General features: G+C 38.6%; 1 protein-coding gene and 1 pseudogene across 1 annotated transcript in view; one reads left to right on the top strand and one right to left on the bottom strand.

Moving 5' to 3' along the window:
* Window positions 1–21,755, top strand: part of PDE1C (phosphodiesterase 1C) — a 249,684-nt gene that overhangs the window by 145,382 nt on the left and 82,547 nt on the right. Inside the window, exons 3-7 of the mRNA XM_023532039.1 lie at window positions 10,156–10,269; window positions 11,929–12,111; window positions 13,084–13,150; window positions 17,558–17,674; window positions 19,424–19,564. Coding sequence (XP_023387807.1) covers window positions 10,156–10,269; window positions 11,929–12,111; window positions 13,084–13,150; window positions 17,558–17,674; window positions 19,424–19,564 — 622 coding nt within the window. The remainder of the gene's footprint in view (window positions 1–10,155; window positions 10,270–11,928; window positions 12,112–13,083; window positions 13,151–17,557; window positions 17,675–19,423; window positions 19,565–21,755) is intronic.
* On the bottom strand, window positions 11,513–11,631 carry LOC111741279 (annotated as a pseudogene).

Below are 21,755 nucleotides of genomic sequence, written 5' to 3'. Positions count from 1 at the left end.
GAGTCGACGCTTAAGATATAGAGAAACATGTCTGTGCATGGTTTCAACCTTCCTCAATCTCTCAGCAAACTTCCTTCTCATTTCTGCTCATCTGCCTTTTCTCATTACCACCATTCAAAGATGTTTTTAGTTCTCATTTCTTTGGTCTATTGAAACAGATGTTTTTGAAGTGACATGTTTATCAGCAGAGCAAAGCGATGGTGATTCTTTCCACATGAATAGCTGCAAATGAAAAATGGCTTCTGGAACTTACCTTTTGGCAGCCTGGCAGATTTCATCCTCTTCCCCTCCACAATCCCCAGTACGGCCTGTGGCAGGTTTTGAATGAGGCTCTGGGTTTTCTTATTTCATTCTTTTTATTTCTTTTTCCTGAAGAACAATGGCCAGTAAAATGGGATCTTCTATTACCGTCCCTTCCCAATAAGCTCTGTCCACCTAGAGTCATACGTTAGAGAGATAGTGTTTTTTTTATTTTTTAGAAATAAAGATTTTCCTAGTATAATTGTGAATCTTGCACTTTCTTTTTGGTACTATTTCCTTTTAAGGAAATGTGTGAGTTGAGTGATGGGAAAAACAAGGGATAAACTGGTTTGTAAGGAATATTTTTTATACGACCAAGAAGGATGGGCAGGGGGAAACCTTTTCCAAATCACTGCATTATATTATTACGGGAACTCCAAAGGAACAAAGTCAGTATTGTGACTTTAACCTTAAGTCATAGTACCTCCTAGACTACTATAAAAATATAGGGCTTCTTTTGAACAGAGCGGTGCTTTCTGCCTGGCGCTGACAGGCAGTGAGCGTGCGTGTATGTGCGCACTTATTCTCACGCACACAAACGCGCATCCTGGAAGGAGATTTACTGTGTAGAACAGAAACTAGGAGGAGACTGAATGTGCAAGGCTGCTCCATGATGGAGCTTCACGAAAACAAAAGGAATGCAAATATTCATCAGAAAATCCACAGCAACCAAGAGCATATGTGGTAATACCCTCCAGTGGGCATCTGAAGAATGAGTCCATGCTAATGGAATGGAACAGTCACATGCAGAGTAGGATAACTCTCAAAAGCAGTTTATATTTGGCTGTTTTATTTTTTCTTGTAGTGGATTTTTTTTTTTTTTTGCTTATCTTAATATAAAAGTACATGTTCACATCCTTACTCGGACCAGCTGGACACTGAGAGGAGAGGGCTGGAGTAGTGAGGGTAGAGAGATGCAGGCCCAGAATTAAATGCTTTACACGTCTTGATATTTGGGAGTCTAAGTCTTTCAGCTTTGTGCTTTTTAATCAAAACCATATTGGTTATATTTGGTTGTTAGCATCTCCAAATATATTTTAGAATCAGTCTGTCATTTTTCACCAAATGACCTGTGGAGAATTTGTAATTACACTGAATCTGTAGATAAATTTAGGCCGAATTCATATTTCTAACATACTTAAAACATTTTTTTGAATACGGATTATTCTTCTGTTTATTAGGTCATTTAGACTTCTCTCAATAATACCTTACAGTTTCTGTGTACTATTTTTGTCTTTTGTAAGATTTATTCCTAGATACTTTCTATTTTAATGCTTTCGTAGTGCCATTTTGTAATTGTTTATTGCTGTTTAACCAGTGACTTTGCTAAATTCACCTTTTAATTATAATAATTTATTTACAAATTGTTAGATGTCCTGTCTATGTATTATTTCATCTGCAGCGACACTTACTTTTTCTTTCCAGCCTTTATACCTTTTATTTCTTCTTTTCTAATTGAAAACTTCCTATAAAATCTTGAAGAGAAGTAAAGATAATAGACATCCTCATATTATTAGCTAGTTCAACAGAAAAGTTTTCCATATTTCAGTGTTATATCTGATTTTTGCTGTAGTATTTTTGTTTTAAAGACCCAGTATCAGATTTAGGAAAATCACTTTTACTCCTTCTTTGCTAAGATACTTATTATAAATATTTATTTTCTCAAATACTTTAAAATTGCATGATAATCATACAATTTTTCTCTTTTATTCCTATTAAAATAGTGAATAACATTTATTCACTGATTTAAAGTGTTAAACCAACCTTGCATCCTTGCAAGTTTGCTTGGTGCTTGCTTTCCTTTTTCTTTATTGCTGGGTTTAATTTGTTAAAATTTTGTTTAGGATTTTTGCATCCATGTTCGTGAGAGAGACTGGACTATAATTCTTTTCTTATAATGTCCTTGTTTGGTTTAAGAATCAAGAATATGCTGGCCCCCAAAAATAAGCTGGAAGGTTATTATTTTTTTCATGAAACCAAAAAGAATGCAAATATTCATCAGAAAATCCACAGCAGTTTTCTAAATTCTTTTGCTTTTCTCTGGAACACTGTGTTATTTCTTCTTTGAATATTTAGATGAATTCTTCAATAATGTGATTTAACACTGTAGTCCTCTTTGTGGGGAAAAAACTATGAATTCAGTTTTTTTCAGTAGATACAGAGTACTTATATTTTACCTTTTTTCTTATGGCAGTTTTAATTAACTTTTCATGGATTTTTTCCATTTCGTCTAAATTTATTAATGTATCTGAGAAAAGTATTTATGATAGTCTTTTATTACTTTTTTGAATGTCTATAAGATCTGTAACGATATTCTTTTTTTTGTTCTTGATAATGGTTATTTGTGTCTTATCTCTTTTTTCTTGAACAGTCTTTCTTGACATCAATTTTATTAAGCTTTTCAAGGACATAGCTTTTGGCTTTGTTGACTATTTCTGTTATAAGTTTGTTTTCTACTTAGGTTTTATTTTTGTGTTTATTTTTTGCTATCATTTACTTTTTTTGAATTAACTTGTTCTTTTTCTAATTTCTTGAGATGATTAATGAAATCACTTATTTCCAGGTTTTCTCCTTTTCTCATATATTCATTTAAGGCTATATATTTCCTCCTTTACTTGCATGCCATAAGTTTTGATGTATCGTATCTTCATTAACACTTAAAATTATTTTCTGATTTCGTTTTTGACTCATGGTTATTTGGAAGTATATTTTTAAATTTCCAAACATTTGGAATATTTCTAGTCATTTTTTTTCTGTTGTTAATTTCAAGCTGCGTTTCACTATTGTCAGAGAACAATCTATAGGATTTCAATTATTTGAAATTTGTTGAGACTTTCGCTATGACCCAGCCCATGACCAGTTTTGATAACTGTGGTATGTGCACTTGAAGAGAATGTCGTAGTCTGCAACTGGGTGTAGTGTTTAGTATATGTTCAATTAAATCGATTTTGTAAATATCGTTTAAAGTCTTCAATAACTTTACTAATTTTTTAACTAGTTAATAACTTATATGGGAGGTATGTAAAATCATAGATATGAACCTAGGTACCAGATATTTTTTCTTCAGTGAAAAATTAATTATAGCCCAATAATTTATTTAAATCTGTTCGTACATCTGCCTTAAGCATGTGCGCTTGGGAATCATAGAAGCACATTGCTCTCTTACTTATGGCATTAACAAAAGGTACAAGTCACATAACCAGGCTCTTCATGCCAATCATTATTTTCATTGGTCTTCTTGTTTTTGGTTTAAAGGCCACTAAATCAGGAAATCACATGCCCCAAACAAGTCCTTTCCCAGAAATTATTAAAAGCAATGATCTATACTACCACCACACTCATGTACCACCCTCTCAAAATGCTGTCACATGAGAGATAACATTTGGATTTCACTGTTCAGGGTACCAGACAAGCCTTAATTACAACGAAAATGTATAGAATTTTCCCACTCACTCCTCTATTCTACTGCTAGATTGATCTTTCTAAAATGCAAATCTTATCACACTTCACCCCATTTAAAAAAATTCGGGGGGCTCCTCATCATCTCTAGGAGAAAATTAAATTTCTTTAGTTTGGCACACTGAGCCCGCCAGGGTCTGGCCCCTACCTTCTTCTGAAGTTTTATCCCGTCATGCATCTCTGAGTTCCAGCCACCCATGGAATTCCCTGGCTGGATCACAGTCTTTAGGCTGCTCCCTCAGTCCAGAGCCCACCACTTCTTCATCCTATCTTGCTTGCTTGGTTGTTGCCGATCTGGTTTTAAGACGGCTCTGATGTCACCTCATCTAGAGAGGACCTTGTTATTTGGAGAGTCCTTTCCTCTGCACTTTCTTGGCACCTTTGTCATACCTCTGCCGTCACGCTTGCTGTACTACATGGCATACGTGGACTCGTCTGGCTTTCCTAACTGGGGGAAGGCATTGCATTTTCCTCCTTTGTATTCCTAGAGCCTATTACAGTGTCTGCACACAGAAAGCACCCAGTAAGTGTTGAATGAGTATTTCAAGTGCAGCCATCTTAATTAATTATAGAAACAAATCACCAGAAAAATATTCAGATGGCGTCATCGGGTGACATTAAAGCATAAGCCTGAAATTCACTTTGGGCATTTCATTTGGGGGAGTTGTTTTAATTTACTTTCTATGGCATTTAGGTAAGTGGCAGGGGATGGGAATTACACAGAGGAAACAGGTGTGTGAAAAATACACAGAGATGCCTTTGGCTTACAAATCCACAGATGTGATGGACTGAAATAGTGATTTTTTTTTTAATTCAAATGAGTTTTTAGGACTCATGATTCATTGGGACTTGTAAGAGAAATACTATAAAAGATACAGTTCCCTTCCATGTTCTTTCAAACTAAACAAAGCCTGTCTGAGACAATAGCCATCTTTAGCCACCCTGCTCGTCCGTTCTCATAGGGGACAACCTGGGGCAAAGTGGACAGATATAAGGACGTGTGTTTCATGGCTTTTTATGGCTTTTTATTCCAGCTTATTTTTGCTTGTGCTTTTCTGATGATTTCATTCCAGTAGCGTCTAAAGCTCAACAAATATATATGCTCTCAAGGCATAGTATCATAGAGTTGTCAGGACTTCACTTGGGTAGGAATAGCACCTAGTCCACGGTCGGGCAGTTTTCTAAGTTATGAAACTGAGTCAAAAAGTTGCTTCCTAATAAAGTCAACTCCATTGGTCCTAGAAATTATCTTTGCGAGGAAAAAACAGAAGACTCCAATGGACTTTCGAATTTCAAAACACAGTGTTCAGGCCTTTCTTCACTCAGTTCTTCTTTTCTAAGACTTTTATGCATTCCAAACGGTGGCAGGATCTCAAGGGAACTCAGCGTCCAGGACTTGTTCTGGACTCGAGGGCACAGAGAATTGAAGTGATGCCATTTTTCATTGTATGCCTTGTAGCAAAGGAGTGTATGAAAAGCAAAGAGGTCTTGTGGAGAAATGAAAGTCTCATGTAAAGATGCAACGCTTCATCCACAACGAAATGGTACACTAGCCTAACAGAAGGGCATTTTGCCAAAGTCTGAAGGCATAAGCTATTCCTAAAATGGTGGTGTACTTCTAGACTGGAACTGTTATTTGGCAGTCACAGTGACAGAAATGGATGGAGTGCTGGAAACTATGAACATTCATTCAGAACAGAAATTTTATTGTTGTATATTTCCTGTTTCCATCCTTTCCTTTCTCTCTTTCTCTCTTTAGATGCCCAGACTAAAATTCTTTTGAGTAGTATTGAAAGAACTAGGCACGTGGACTACAGCTTACCATGAGTCTTGTCCTTGGGGACATTGGCCTATTCGGTAGAATGAACTCACATGGAAAAACATCTAGACCGACTTTACTAGGAAATCAAAGGTGGACACCTGAGCCTTCCTCCCGTAGGTAGTCTTCTCCCAGTTCAACAAAAATACTTTATAATACGAGTATGAAAGATCTTGGCTATTTTTAGGCAGCCCTTTTTAAGATGGATTCAGATCTAAGGAAAATCCATACGATAATGAAACGTAGGGAAAGGTGCCTCTTTATTCCTAGAAACTTTAGGAAATTTTTCAGTCTTTAGGATTAGTTGGTGACCAGTGGCGAAAGAGCTAATTTGAAACTGTTCTTCTCATAAAGCAATAATTTCACCAAGAGGTAGGTGGTAGGTAGGGTATGGGGCATGATGTTCCAAGAGGGATAACGGACTGGAGGAGAGGATGGACTGAGAGGCTAATGGAGCAGCACCCACCCCAATGCTACCCTAAAGTTCAACAGTATTGGAAAATAGAGACATCTGGGATTTCCTAGGGTTTGTGTGGCAGCTACATAAAGCAGAAAGCTGGTAGCTATGTGAGCGGGGACAGGCGTAGCTTGTATCTGATGGGCGCTAGTCTGTATAGCAGCTGAGTATGTAGAAAGTTGGTCACCACTTAATTTTTTTTTATTGTCCTTATAGTCTTTTTATTGTTATCATTTTTTAAGATATCTTCTCTCTCAATATGGCCACTTTGGATGGCATTATCATTTCAGCTTTCACCTTTGTTTCACAGGTCTATGTTTTCCTGAATTTTATTGAACCCAAAGCAGACAGATGCTCCCTAAAATTTATTTCTGTTTCCATTAGTGAATTTTCTTTTCTCTGCATCTCTGCTTGCTTTATTGCTGACTCTTTTCACAGTTTTTCTTCTTTCTGTTTAGTTGTCCTTGAATAAAGAGAGGCGAACATCGGCTGGGTGTTTTCCGTACACACAGTGGGTGTGTTGTCCTAGGCTCCCTTCCTGTCTGCCAGAATCTTCTGCTCATCTTATAAGCTCGGGAGATGGGAGTAGATTTGAATTTCTGGTACTACTTCTGCATCTTCAAGATACTTTATTCTTTGTCGTTTCTTCCCTGGGTTTGTCAAAGCCACGGGGTGAGGGGTTTGTTTGTGTTTCCAACTTTCTTTTGGGTCAGACTTTCACGCTGGATAAATGCGGCTGTGCCCAGAGTCTGTCTGGCACTACTGGCGACCACATCAAGGGGGAGCCGCATACTGCTGATTTTCTGCTAATCGTGGCACAAAGCCTGGGACTTTCCAAGGGAGATGGTTTTCAGCGCTGCTGATCCGAGCTGCTGAGTGGGAATCGGAGTGATGCTCTCTCTGCAAGCACCACTCCTGCTCTGGCCTGGGGTCCTGGCTGCCAGATTACAGGATGGCATGAGGTTCTTCAGGACTTGATTCTCCTGATACTGTGCTTTCCTAGGATTGGGAATTGTTTATAACCGCAGATATTAAGTGACAGTCCATATGACGTTCTTAATAATTTCAGTTGTTTTCTGTCTGATTATAATTAGTTTTTGGTTCATAAAAGTGACACAGGAAACATTTATGGAATAGGAACTTATCTTAGGAAAAGAAGTGTCATTCATGTCCATGTTTACTTGTCCTTGTGTAATGAGTATTATATTTCATCTGCCACCTCTTTGTAATCTTTTAAAACTACTTGTCTATTTCGTAAAGGTTGGCTTAATTAAGTTTGTGTCATGAATTCACATTTCGTTTAATTGGAAACTCATAAATCTACCCTGTTTGAAAGACCACTGTCATAGAGCCTGCCTTAAAGTTTTTAGTTTTTGTTTTCTGGAAAACATATTAATGATGAGATTTTGAATTTATCCATGCCTGAGAATATATTTGTTGTCTTCTCATATACATGGTAATTCTACTAAAAATAGATATAGATATGGATATAGATATAAATATCTTGAATGACACATTAATTTCAAAAACTGGTATTGTTGTTAATTTGTCTTCTGATATTTGGCATGGGAGAAATTTACGGCCAGATTGAATTTTTGTTACTTTGTAAGTAATATAGCTTATTTTCTCAGACTTTCAGGTTCTTTTCTTATTCTATGAAATAAAAAATTACATACGTTGGATGTTTTTATTTATTTTTTTCCGGTTTTAGTTGATCCTTTTTTATCTGCTTGTAAAGATTTTTCTTCAGTCTAAGAACACTTGTTTGATTCAAGCTGCTTCTGTTTATTTCCTGTGAGAGCCCTATTATAAGGAGATAGGATCATCTGCTTCTTCTATTAGTCTTCGATTTTCCCCCTTCATTTTTTTGTGCTTTGTCCTATCCTTTTAGGTTTTTGAGAATCGAGATGCGTTCTGATTAGAGATTCATGTCAATTCCTGCTAGGAACTTTATGCCCCACATGGAGGAAGAAATAAAAAATAAAGTTTAAATTTACCCTCATTTAACTTTGCCAGTTGAGAGTCCAAACAGTCTGCCTGGGGCACCGTTGGGGCCCTGGAGGTGATAGTGAAAGTTAGAGGCAGACCTAGCCAGGAATGTGTTTTGCTGAAGAGCTCCCATTCCTTTTTTGGAACAATTTTCAGGGCATGCTGCTGCGGTCTCCCTGTTCTTTGGCAGGCTGGCTGTCTACTGTGGGTGAGTGAGGGACCGGGAAGCCCATCCATGCCAACTCGCTGTCCTGTGCTGCCTCTGAAACTCAGAGCACTTGCTAACGCTGCAGATAGGAGCCTCAGGGCTGGCCCCCAACTCCAGGCCTGCAGAGGCCTCTGCTGATGTCCTTTGCACATTGCCCTTTGCATTCTGGAGAGTCACATGTCGGGTAGTGGCTCAATCTGATTTCCTCTGTATTGTGCATCATGGAAATTCCTGGAAATTTCTTTTGTAAGGCTGGTCCTCTTGCCTATTTTTTAAGGTCGATGCAGAGTTTCTCCTCCTTCTTTATTGCTGATCATTTTCATGTAGACCTAGAGGAGTAGTTTACATCTTGCCAAGAAGTCAACCTGTTCTCTCTAATAAATATATGTCTGAGTTTATTATTATTTTTTTAAGTCAGGTTATTTTGAAGTCAGGAAGGTGGGATCAGCCTTGGGAAATAGAGACTTGATGATAATCTTAAGTATCCTGCTAGGATGTTTCTCATCTTACCCATGATAATCAGAGTCACCGAATAACAACAACGGCAATGATGATAATTGTGTTTATAAAAAACAACTGGCACAAAGTCAAAGAGCACAAAGTCCCGTTGTAAGATGAATGCATTCTGGGATCTGATGACCAGCGTGGCCATAATAGTTAGCAAGTGTTAGTTTTGAGTATTGTATACATGAAAGTTGCTAAGAGTACATCTTAAATCTTCTTACCACCAAAAAATATATGTACGTATACTAATGTGAGGTGGTGGATGTGTTAACTAACCTCATCGTGGTAATCGTTTTGCAACATATATGCGTAGCAGATCATTGCATTGTATACCTTAAACTTACACAATGTGTGATGTCAATTATGTCTGAATAAAGCTGGACAAAACCAACAGTGGGTCACATGGTTGATGAGACTGTATCAATAGCAATTTGATTTCATCTTTATAGCAACCCAGGAGATTTAGTGGTTGGATCTCCATTTTCTAGCTGACGCTCAGAGAAGTGAAACCTTGCCTGGTATGGCATAGGCGGTGCCCCATGACGTGTCCTCAGAGGTTCTGCTTATTTCTTCTCTGGCTGTCAGTCTGAAGAGTTGTCCTGTCTCCAGATCTCTGTGGTGTATACACTGTTCCCAGTTCCTGGACTTTGATCATATGCTGGCATTTTATTGCTCTCACATATACTAAGTGGAGACAATGTGGAGAGAATGTGACTATAAGTCAGAGGAGAGCACATTTTATCATTTCTCTTATACTCTTGACTAGCAGTGGGGAAAGTCTTGTCCTCAGTACCCTGGTTTATCATCCAGCCTCATTTTTAAAAATTTTTTTTAACTAAGGTATTTATCTGTTTCTAGAGGAATTCTTCCTGTTTGGTGAAATAGCTTGCCTTTATGTATTTTTTTTCACAGCCCTCTAAGATTATTTTGATGATTTAGATCTGCTCGGCTGTCTGGGAACATCTGTGGGCCATCCAGAAGGTTGCTGTTCTCCATGATCACTGTGAACAAAGCGCTGTCCACAGAGCTGAATCTGACCTGGTGTTTGATGATGTTGTTGTTGCTCATGCTTTGCCACATTCAATTAGAACAAAAAAATTAAAAACGGAGAAGTAGCGAAATCACTGATAATTTAGGGTACTCTCAGAAAGACAAAAGGTACTTGTGGACGCTCAGTGTCTAGTGAATGAGAACATTTTTGTTTTTGCTTCACTGTGGCAAAAAATGTGTGCATTTATTTTATCGCTTGCTCCTAGAGAAATACTGGTCAGCTCCATCATTAGATCTGTGTTTTCCTTTCAAATATATTGGAATAAATAATAATAAAAAAAGCCAGTAGCTATAAAATATATCACTATAATTGTAGGATTAGTCTTTGTTCCTCTATTCTAACTGAATTATGTCTTTTTCTCTCCCTAGGTTACGGTCTTTGGTCAAACAATTAGAGAGAGGGGAGGCTTCAGTGGTAGATCTCAAGAAGAATTTGGAATATGCAGCCACAGTGCTTGAATCTGTATACATCGATGAAACCAGGTAAGCTAAAAATGACAAAAAGTTAGTGCAGCGATGGTGCATTTCATGTTATATGGTTTTTCTGAAATGTCCCCCATGGCATGTATGAGGTAGCATTCAAATGACTGGTTTTCGAGCTTAAGTTTCCACAAACGAATGGAGTAGATTCGCACATCACATATCTTCTATATTGCGTCATCTATAAAGGAGTTAATAGAATTTCTCTCACATGGCTATTATGATAATGAATTGAGATCATAGAAGAGGAGAAAAGGTAATTTTAACAAATCTGGTAAAATTTCTTATCAACCGTGGGGTTCCACTATAAGTATTGCATATTGTTAGCCTCAGTCTAAAGATTATGTTTCTACTTGAAGTCACGGCATCTATCTTTAAGTGAAGGCTCCAGAAGTTATGGGGAAGTGTTTATTCAGCTTATGTACTCAGTGTACCTCCTTCGATCTTGAGTTTGTTATTGATTTTCTTAGCAGACTCTTTCCACTTGAATTATCTAAAAGTATTAAAGTACTTGCATTTGAAAGTAACGAAATTGCATTTCTTTTGAAAAATATTAAAATGGTGAATATGAAAGGCTTTTAAAAAAAATTCAGAGGAGCACCTCTGTCAGTATTTGTGATGTCTCACATTCCTATGCTAAATTCCAATCTGAAAAGACTTCCCAGTAATATGAGAATTGTGTGGCTTAGTTTTTGGTGACATTCTTAGTTCCTAATTTAAGAAAATTTGATATCATAGTTTTTTTTTAACCAAATGTTATGTTTTCTCACCTTTCTCCCAACTCATGTGTCTAAAAGAAAAAAAAAGTCTTTTCATTGACACCTGTTTTTACTACTTATTTTTAGTAGGGCTTAATATAAGTATAATATACAATTTTAAGTTTTATTGTAACTTATTACTATTGATGTTCTGTTCTACTTGTCTGACCTGTGGACAAGTTTGAAAAATCAACTAAGCATACCTGACAGATGATTTAAATCTCTGTCCTGAAATAAAGAGACTATTATTTTGGAAATTTTGCTTGAATTTAGACATTGAAGTTCCTGTAGTGTTCTATCAAACTGGAGAGAGTATCGGTTGACATCATTTGGGTTGATGTGATTTGGGGTAATACCTTGCAAAGTCTGTTTTTTTTATTTTTATTTTTATTTATTTATTTATTTATTTTTAGGCAAGGCAACTTTTGGTTGCCCTCACAGATTGCAAGGACCTTTTCAGCTTACAATCCCTTATTTTTTATTTTTTACACCCACAGCACCTGGTCTTCCTAGGTGGTCTCTCATCCAAGTACTAACCAGGCCTGACTCTGCTTAGCTTCCAAGATCAGATGGGATCGGGCTTGTTCAGGGTAACATGGCCATAGACATTTTTTTCTTTTTTAAAAATTTATTTTTATTGAGCTACATTTGGCATGTAACATGTGTAAGTTTGGGTGTTGATTTGCAATGTGTCGATTTGATACATTTATATATTGCAATATGATTACCCCAGAGCATTAGCTAACACCTCTATCACATCACATAATTGTCCTTATTTTTTTTGAGGCGGGAACACTTGAGGCCTAGTCTCTTAGCAACTTTGAAGTTTATACTACACTACCGTCACCTGTAGCTCTAACTTCAGATTTCATCTCGATGTCCTGGTTGTGTTTCTTGTGTTCAGGCGACTCCTGGATACGGAGGATGAGCTCAGTGACATTCAGTCAGATGCGGTGCCTTCTGAGGTCCGAGACTGGCTGGCCTCCACCTTCACGCGGCAGATGGGGATGATGCTGAGGCGGAGCGAGGAGAAGCCACGGTTCAAGAGCATCGTGCATGCAGTGCAGGCTGGGATATTTGTGGAGAGGTAAAGACAGCTGTCACTCCATGACCAAGGCAGCAAAAGGAACCCCGGGTTCCTATAATGGGGAGATTTGCTTTGATATAGTCTTGGTATCTTTATAAATACTGAAAATTCCAGATGGAAACAGCTTGTCTTGAATGAGAGATGGCTGAAGCATATCGATTTTAATCTCTGTAGCATCATTCAGATGAGCTTTTGTCTTTCCTCAGAATTCTTTTTGTTAACGAGAGAAGATTCAGTTTGAGTTCTGTCTCTCCTTTTTACAGAAGGACATCGTCTAATCCATCATCCTTTGCTACAGGTGGATGATGCCTGCATTTGGAGCAGATCGGGGACAGCTTGTCAACCCTGGGAGGGCAGTTCATTCAAGGGGTTTGAGTTCCCCGTGAAACTTTCCAATTTTGTTAGCCATTTTGTTCTCTGGAATGGAATAGCCCCCGCTTCACCAGAAATAGATTCCAGAAATCAATTTATTATTTCTACAGTCCTTATTATACAAATGGATTTAGTCTTCCTCTAATCCTTATTGTACAATTACAGGGTTTTGAAATGCCACAGTTCACCTGGGACATTTTTTTTTTCTCTTATTTTTAACAGTTCTAAAGAACAAGCCCCTCTAAATGGATTGCCCACAGGAGTTCTTTACTACATTGCATACTGTCTATACTGTACTATAATTCACTTCTGGTGGAAGAGATGACCCATTTCAATGATTTAATTTCCAATTTGGGTGATCTAGAATAATTTTCGTTTGTTTTTTTCAAATAGTTTATGCGTTTGGGATTGCTTTGATTTCTTTTGAATTTAACACTTAGGTTTGAGTGACTATGAAAAAGGTTTATAAAGAAATTTTAGGTTCCTCAAGTCACCAGACAATGTGACTTTCTATTGTCGACACTTGATATAAGTCGGTGGCCTGCTAATTCTTTTTTGTAAGATATAATATTGCATTTTCTTCCTCTCTGACTTTGCCAGAATGTATAGACGGACATCGAACATGGTTGGGCTGAGCTATCCACCAGCTGTTATTGAAGCATTAAAGGTAATGCCAGTAAAAAAGTCTTACAGTGTACATAGTACCCTATAAAAAGTGCAGTTGCATTTGTCGTTAGAGAATAGGAGGCTTTCTTTCACCGTTTATAGATTTCCCATTCATTCCTGACTTTTTACATTATCTTTCATGTATCTGTTCTAACAGTATCACTGTCTTTCCAGCCTTCGTCTTGCTAAATTTTTACCAAATCAAATTCTGTATGGGTTTTCTTTCTTTCTTCTTCCTTGGAGTCATTTAGTGAAATGTACAGTGCTCTGGCATTAAGGAACTCCATCTGACATTGACCAAAGGAGATCAAACTCGTTCTGGTTATAAATACACAACACCAGGAGGCTCTTTGGTGATCATAATTGTACCATTATCTGATTACTTACTCTAAGTCCATTTTATAGATAATGAACTGATTCTCAGTGACATTTTAAAAAAGACCCACTTTATTAGAGACAGAACTAAGGTTGGCTACCAGAGTTCCAGGCACATCGTAAGCTCCCAGTAACATCTTGCTGCGTGAATGTATGCTCCCAGAGTCCTTGTCCTCTCCATATATTCTGCTGTTTTCCCAAGACTCTCACGGAGCCCAAAAGTTCTATTTGAAGTCACGCAGAATTTTTGAGTTGAAATGAACTAAATCCTGCACAATTACTTCTTATCAGGCATGCTCTTGGAATGATATAGACTATTTCTAAGAGTCTCGATGTGGATATACTCCTCTAGGTGTGTGTTGATTCAGATCCACTGGTCTGAGGGTAGCCCGGCTGTGTTGAACTGATTTGGCTTCTGGACTTGGGGTTGGGGCTGTGCTAAGGCCCAGGATTGCTGGGCTAGTTGACATTGCATGGTGCCTACACATGGAGTCCTGTCCCTTTGCTCAAAGATGTCCCAGCATTCTGACTATTGTTAAAGCTATTGTTATCTTTCTCTGAAACCTTAAAAATATATCACCTGATGATATTTTCAGAAGATAAATGACCTATTCGTGGACTCAAGGGTAGGAGTGCTACTTGATCAACTTAATGTCAAGACTGAGTCCTTTAGGGCTATTTTGATTAAATATTTCATAGTCCCTTTCCCTGGTCTCAAAGACTTTCACTAGCTAAATTCGCAAGACTCTATATATTCAGATTCTCAGTTTTCTGTCTCTTCTTAACTCATCTTAAAAATAGGAAGGATGCTCTAAGAAGGATACAGCAAGAAGAAACACATTTTCTCTCACTTCCCTTCAGCCCCCATTCTAATGCCCAATACAGCAGTGTGATTTATATCGATATTTCCCATTTAATCAGTGAAATCATTTCATATGAGATTTGATGTTTCATGACACCCACTATAAAGTCACATTGATTTTCATAATTGAACCTCCAACATTCCGTGAAAGTCATAGGAACATTAAAAGCATCTTTTATGTTTAATTTCTTCCTTTATTGTGAACATAAATGCAGGTGGTTATGCTGGTACTGTGAAATTTATGAAAATCTTTCTTCCAAATTGGAACATTATTTTCTATTCATAAAAAAAAACTGAGGAACATGTGGAACAACCTGTGATGTGCGTGAATTGTTATTTTATGCTCATGGGAAAAGTAATTCTCAAATGCACACATATCTTTCTGAAGGGAAAGATAGCGACAAAGAATAAGTACCAACTCCTCCACAAGTGTCGCTGATGGGCGCATAGGGCTAAGGCGGCTGGTTTCTGTTCATCTTCTCCCCTGTTCACTGGGGAAGTTCAAGACCTTTTTACAATGTAATATTTTTCTACTTCTCTAAACTCTGGTTTTATTTGCAGTGAATTGGAGGCGAGTTGCAGAGATCACATAGATAGATACCTTTTTCTCTCGTTTTTAAATGTAGTGCCTGTTAGAAAAAGGTTACTTCCACTTCACTGCCAGCCGTTTATATGGAATCACTATTGTTTTCTTCTATTACAGAAAATTTCCCCAGAGACTGAGAGAATACAATTTAAGAAAATAACCTCCATGCTCCTGTCATGTTAACCCTTTGTGATTAGTGTAAAAACATGACATAAAGTAACATTTAAGTAAGAGAACAATTAACCACCATCAGTCTCTTAATTTGAAATATGTTGCATTTTTGTCCTTTTTATTTTTTCCATCCAATATGTACTGGATTCTCATTCGAGGTGTTTTTTCCCTTGCCCTCTGAGGTGGGGCTATGGGAAATGCAGAAGCGCGCCGTCCTTCAGAAGCGTGTGTGTCGTTCATCTTAGGAAGTGATGCCCTGGACAGACTCCGGGTCTAAAGCAGGAGAAAATGAGGAGATTTGGCTTCCTTTACGTGGGACTAATAGGAAGTTCATGCGGTTTCTGTTCAGGAATGGACCTTGGGCCAAGCCTGTGAGTGAGGGAGAATGGCTTAAGACAGTTAAGCAGGTGCTTGTTAAAACGCAGACTCTAGGCCCAACGCCAGGATTCTGCCGAGTCCCCCACCCCAAGATCAGCATTTTTTTCTGCATACCCCAGGTGGTTTTGAAGACTATTGAAATTCTAGAATTATGGCTAAGCGCTTCTGAAAATGAGGTGCGGGGTAGGACATCCATCTCACTCTCTATTTACTCATCCTCTCATGTCTCTAAATCCTGCTGTTCAGAATAAATCTTGACTTCTTACTGTGATAATCTCTTTATTTCCAGTAATAGCCATTCTTTTTTTTATTTATTCTAGAGATTAGGATTAAACATTGTCAGGCACAACAAAGTGGTTTCCCACTTACTAAGTTGTCAGTGGACTTTTTTTTAGGACTAATGGTCAGACAATGGTCAGGACAATTGTAATCGTCAAGGCGAAGTTTTAGGTCTTGGGTTAATCTTAAATGTCCGCACTATCTATGGCCTGAGTCACAGGATATATTCATTGAGTCTACAATGTTACCTGTCGGCAATGATGTCGGCAATGATGTCAGAGGGTCTGTTACCTGGTTCTGCTACTGAATGGCATTAGACCCTTCGTTTCATCTCTCTGAGGTTGTCAAACTGGGGAGAGCAACACCTATTTCTAGAGTTCTGAGGGTTTACAAGCGAATGTCTAAACTTTATACTGTGCCTGACACAGAAAATGTACTCAATACTTGGAGCTATTTCTTTAGTTATTATAATGGAGGAGAAATTATTGAAAACTGAGGTGAAGTTACCACTAAGTAAGCGTTGAAGCAATAAAGTCTGAAACCCTTTTTGGGTTTCTTCATATATAGTTTGTTTTTTCTGTTTCCTGGCGTCCGTGAGAGAGACCCTTGATGTCCTTGGGATGATCTTGACAGTTGGGATGTTTGGAGAGGGACAGGATTGGGATGGGTGGTGGATGTTAGGATATGGTGAGGGCCGAGGTGAGAGCCACTCAAGCCAGTAGTTCCTGATAGCTCAAGTCACTTCCAGGGCATCATCTGACACCTTGCCTGGACTTTCTTTACTGAAGGGGAGACCCTCATCACAATGAGAAACCAAATGACTCTTGCTTTATCTGTTGGTTAAACATACCTTTGTTTACACATAAAAATAGCTGGTTATGTCAAAGGCACATCGGACAAGGTTTACATATCTTTTGGAGGAGCTATTTATAGCCAAATTCAGATTCAGCTTCAGACACAACAGTATATGAGGAATGTGCTCAGCTTAGCTCTCGGTTTTCCTCTTTTTAGTACAGTGACTGCCAGAGTTGAGACCTAGATCCCCAGATCAGTGACTCCAGAGCGGTGACATTTTTCTGACCTGTGAAACGAAGGCTTTCTCCTTGGGTTCCACTCAGCAGTTTGGACTGAAGTGACATGTTATTTTGTTTTCTATATAATGCATGTTTCCAAACATATTTAAGGGGGGCCACATTTTCAACTGTGGACCAAGAGGAAGTCAGTGAATGGTCTCAGGGGCCTGGGGAGAAGTTGAGTAGGCAGGCACCCTAGGTTATCACCGGGAGAATTAAAAATTTGAAATTCGGCAGTCGTAATGGAAGGACCTACTGGAAAGAGCATGAGTGGAAGTGTTGGGTGAGTGTGCACCAGTGTTCTGGCCTCACCTGTGCCCCTAAAACTCACTTGTGATGAGTCTCGGGGAAATTCCGTAACTTCCCAGTTACTAATAATACGTAACACTTAGAGTTGTTTTCGGAATAAATTACATTTTTATCACTGATCATTAACACCTAGCATATGATAGGCGCTCAATAAATTATAGCTGTTGTTATTAATAATAAGACTCTTTAATATTTTATCAGTAAATGCTACATAGGTCTGCCAGGCTGGAGAAACTCTGGGAGTGGAAAGGGCGTTAGGGTCTTGGGCTGGGAAGTCCCGGGCGAGGGCTGCAGGCCACCTCCACCACAAGGCGATCTGTAGCTGAGTGAGTGGCTGTAGACTAAAGTGTTCTTCTCCCCCGCCCCTTCCTGCAGGATGTGGACAAGTGGTCCTTTGATGTCTTTTCCCTCAATGAAGCCAGTGGGGATCACGCACTGAAATTCATTTTCTATGAATTACTCACGCGTTATGATCTGATCAGCCGTTTCAAGGTCAGTGCCTCATTAAAAAAAATGCACACCTTTGTCCATCCTTGCGTGACTTTGGGGCTAAGACCTAGGGAATCCATTTAACGTAGACCAAAACCTGCACTGGGTAACTTGGGCTGTATTGTCTGGACAGTCGCAGCTGTGAACTCCTCTGTAGAAGGAACCTTTTGTTACTCCCTTTCTTGGTGGGGCGCATTGGCCGGGATGAAGCTGGGGCCACACGTTTTGATCCCAGTCTTCCTAGAAGCATCGCCCGAAGCCTGAACTAGCAGAGCTCCCCATGGCTCTGCCCGCAGGTCTCATTTCAGCCTGATTTCACGGATGATCTCTTTCCACCCCGAGGCGACGGTAATGGAGACAGAGCATGTGTCTACTGTCTCTGCAAACTTTATTCCCCGCCCCTTGACTCAGATGCTGACAAATACTCTTACTTATCATCTGTGACAGATCATTGGTATTGTGCAGCCATTCATGATTCAAATTAATTCTTCGACTTTAAGTAAAGAGCATGAAACGTTCTCAGTGTTCAGTCCTCTCGGCCTCTAATTCCATGGACTCTGGAGGGCAGCTGGGTTCTCCCGGGAACTCAGGAATTCATCTGCTGACATCTGCTCTATTATGCTCCCCATTCTTCTTTCACGCTATGGCTGTGCCTCTGGAAAATGATGCCTTTTTAATATATCGAGTGCTCGGGACAGCATGGTTCCTTACTGCTCTCTGAAGGACTGCGTATTTGAGGCTGTATTTCTTACATAGCCATCAGTACTTTATGGCAGCAGTCCTTAATTTCTTTTGCATCAGAAACCTGCTTGAAAATCCGGTAGATGCCCAAGACCTTTTCCTCAGAGCAAAGCTCTGTGCACACATACACAACTTTGCCCAGCATTTCAGCAGTTCAGAGATCTCTCACAAACATAGATCTCCCAAAGAACATAGCTTTCTTGGATCCTCATTTTAAAAATGATATTGAGTGACTCTCTGACATCTAAAGGCATGATTTACATTTTTAGAGGTTGGCAAATAGTAGATAAGGAAGAATGTGCCCAAGGAAGAACATGTTATGGACTCTCACACTGCATTACAGTAATGTTTTCCTTATTTTTTTTTCTTACCGACATGATTGTTAGTCTCCTAGAACTAACAATCCTTTTCCCTCAGTCTTATACTTGACAATTTACCCTAAACCAAGGAGTTGATCCAGAGAACTAACACGGTGACTGATTTAAGGGTTCCTTTTTTTCCGTACAGATATTTTGCAATTGTTCTTTACTTTCTGCCACATAGAAAAAGAAGATATGTATATTTTACATCTTTGAGACAGAAAAGCAATTAGGTTAATTGGAAATATTATTCTAAATTGCAGGGCACCCATAATAAATTGTCAAGTAATAGATATAAGAATATAGCCTGTTTCTGTCCTTGTGATAACAGACGACCACATTTTTTTTTTTTCATGTGTCAGTGGATACAGTCGTTTTTTCTAAAGGACACCGTTTTCAGGAGGTGGTGGCTTATGTTTGTCATTTAGTGAATTAAGATCTTGGTGCACTTTATGTTTTGTCATAAGTGAGATATGCTGCATAGTATGTGTTCATTTACTTCTCAAGAAATAAAAGACCAGAACCTTTGCTTGAAAGAGAAATGAACACATACCCTTGTGCCCTAAATGCCTTTGGGACTATCCTGGGTAAACTCTCCCCCTCACTGAGGCTACTCAGTCACTAGCTAATTCACGTTACCGCTCTGTTTCAGATCCCCATTTCTGCACTTGTCTCGTTTGTGGAGGCCCTGGAAGTAGGCTACAGCAAGCATAAAAATCCTTACCACAATTTAATGCATGCTGCCGATGTTACACAGACGGTGCATTACCTCCTCTATAAGACAGGAGTAGCGGTAAGTATGCACAGGACCTCTGGGATGACACGAACACCCAGGTCACTAAGACTTTTTACTTTGAAATCTTCAGAATCAGCATCAAGATAGACATTCTTTGGGTGTGGTTATGCTTTAGTCCATAAACCCAGTACACATTTGTTATCTTTTCTGCAGGGCATGTTGAAGATTTGCTCTAATATCTCTCCGTATTAAAAATGGAATACAGTGGGAAGAGTGTGGGCTGTGGAGCTAGATATAGTTGGATATAAATCCTTGTTTAATTGCTGATTAGATTTTGTGACCTATGATAAATTGCTTGAGTCTCTGAGTCAGGATTTCCTCATTTCTAAAATGGCGAAGAATGGTCTATCTTGCAGAAGAAGCACTGTGACAAGAATAAAGCATCAGCAATGTGAAGCGCTCTGTTTGCCTCATAAAGGAAACTCACCAGTTAGAAATTGTTGTTATTAAAACTTTACAGGGTTTCCCCCACCTCTCTCATCGATTTTCAGTTCTTCCTTAATGTAAAGCTGATTTCTTAAAAATATTATTTAAAAAGCTCTTTTTTAAATTACAGAAACACCACACAGGGAACCTGTTTGATGTGATAAAGAGTGTCTGCCAGAAACTTACAGCAAATGTCATGGTTAATGGCGGTTCCATGAACACATGGAGCAAAGTGGGGATATCCATCTTAATATTGCTCTCGAGAATTTTTCTGAAGGTTTCAGTGCATGTGTATGGTATCTGAAAAAGTTAAAGAAGCATCCTGTGAAAATAATTTGATCATCTCCTTTAAAAAAACCAAGAAAACCAACTCTAAATTATTAGATCAAATAAAAGACCTCAATAAGATCTGAATAAAATAGCTGCCTCAACACTGGAGATTACGAAGTGTAACAGAAAAACATACATACTCAGCAGTTAAAGTCTGTAACTTACCTATGAAGTTTTACTTCAAAACTGATAAAAAGGAAACTGTAAAACTAAATCGAAGGGTATAAACATAATGCTTAAATAAGTGAAGAAATACACTATATTTTTAATGCAAAGCCTCAGTATTATATAGATGTCAGTTTTCCTTAATCTATAAGTTCAAAGCAATTGCAATAAAAATTCGAATAGGATTTAAAATGAAACATGGTAAGCTGAGTCCGAAATTTATGTAAATTAGATATTTTACAACCTTAAAAAACAATTTTGAAAAAGACAATGTGTATGGTTGAATAATTCTTACTTTACTAGATATTAAAATATCTACTGAAACAATAGTAATAAAAACAGCATGGTATTGGTGCCAATATAGATCTATCAATGGAATTGATTAGAATTTCAAAAACTACGCCCAGATATTCAGAGAGCACTTATTTTTTACAGAGTGCTCTTACAAAACTTACATTCTAGCGAGAGGCTACAGATAAAAGACCAGTGCAAAAATAAACAAGGAAATATCACTAGTGTTCTGCAGAGAATTAAAACTGGGCACCCACATAAGGAAAACTGGGAGTTCTGTTAGGTAGTCAGAAGAAGCCTCTTTCCAGAGGTAAGATTTAATCTAAGATGGTTGTGATTTTAGGCTCATGCTCAGAACTGAAGAAGAGTATGCCAGCAGTGTTAGTGAAGGATTAGTACAAAGTCCCTTGTGAGAGAGCAGCTTTGTTGCATTCACGGAACAGAAATAAAGTGAGCGTGGTGGCAAAAGCACATGGGGGGACAGTGGTACAGCATAAGGTCGGAGAAGAAGGCAGGAGCCAGGCTCAATGTGGCTTTGTAGGCCCGGGTAATGAGTTCTGATTTTGTTCTAAGTGCAGTGCGAGGCCACCAAAGAGCTTAGACAGGAGAGTGACGAACCTGATAAAGGTTAGGAAAGTATTCTGGTGGAGAATAGATCTTGAGGCAGCCTTTACACAGGAGAGCTGTAGAAGTCTATTGGAGAGATGGTAGTAGTCTGAACTAGGAAGGACATCGCTGGGATATAGGGACAAAAAGTTCTGTTTCTGAAGTAGCATTCAAGGAATTGGGTGGTAAGTAGAATTTGGAACCTTAAAGAAGGGAATCAAGAGTACATCTTAGATTTTTGGTTTGATAAACAGGGTCGATGAGAGAGCCTGGTGGCAAAGCAGACCTTGGGGGAAGGGAGATCGAAAGTTTTGAGTTAGACATATTGAGTTTAAGATCCCTACCCAACATCAATGTGGAGATGTTAGGC

This window comes from Pteropus vampyrus, unplaced genomic scaffold (assembly GCF_000151845.1).
Source record: "Pteropus vampyrus isolate Shadow unplaced genomic scaffold, Pvam_2.0 Scaffold75, whole genome shotgun sequence".
NCBI classification, from domain to species: domain Eukaryota; kingdom Metazoa; phylum Chordata; class Mammalia; order Chiroptera; family Pteropodidae; genus Pteropus; species Pteropus vampyrus.
Note: the sequence above shows the minus strand (reverse complement) of the source record. Positions and strands in the feature narration are given on the sequence as shown.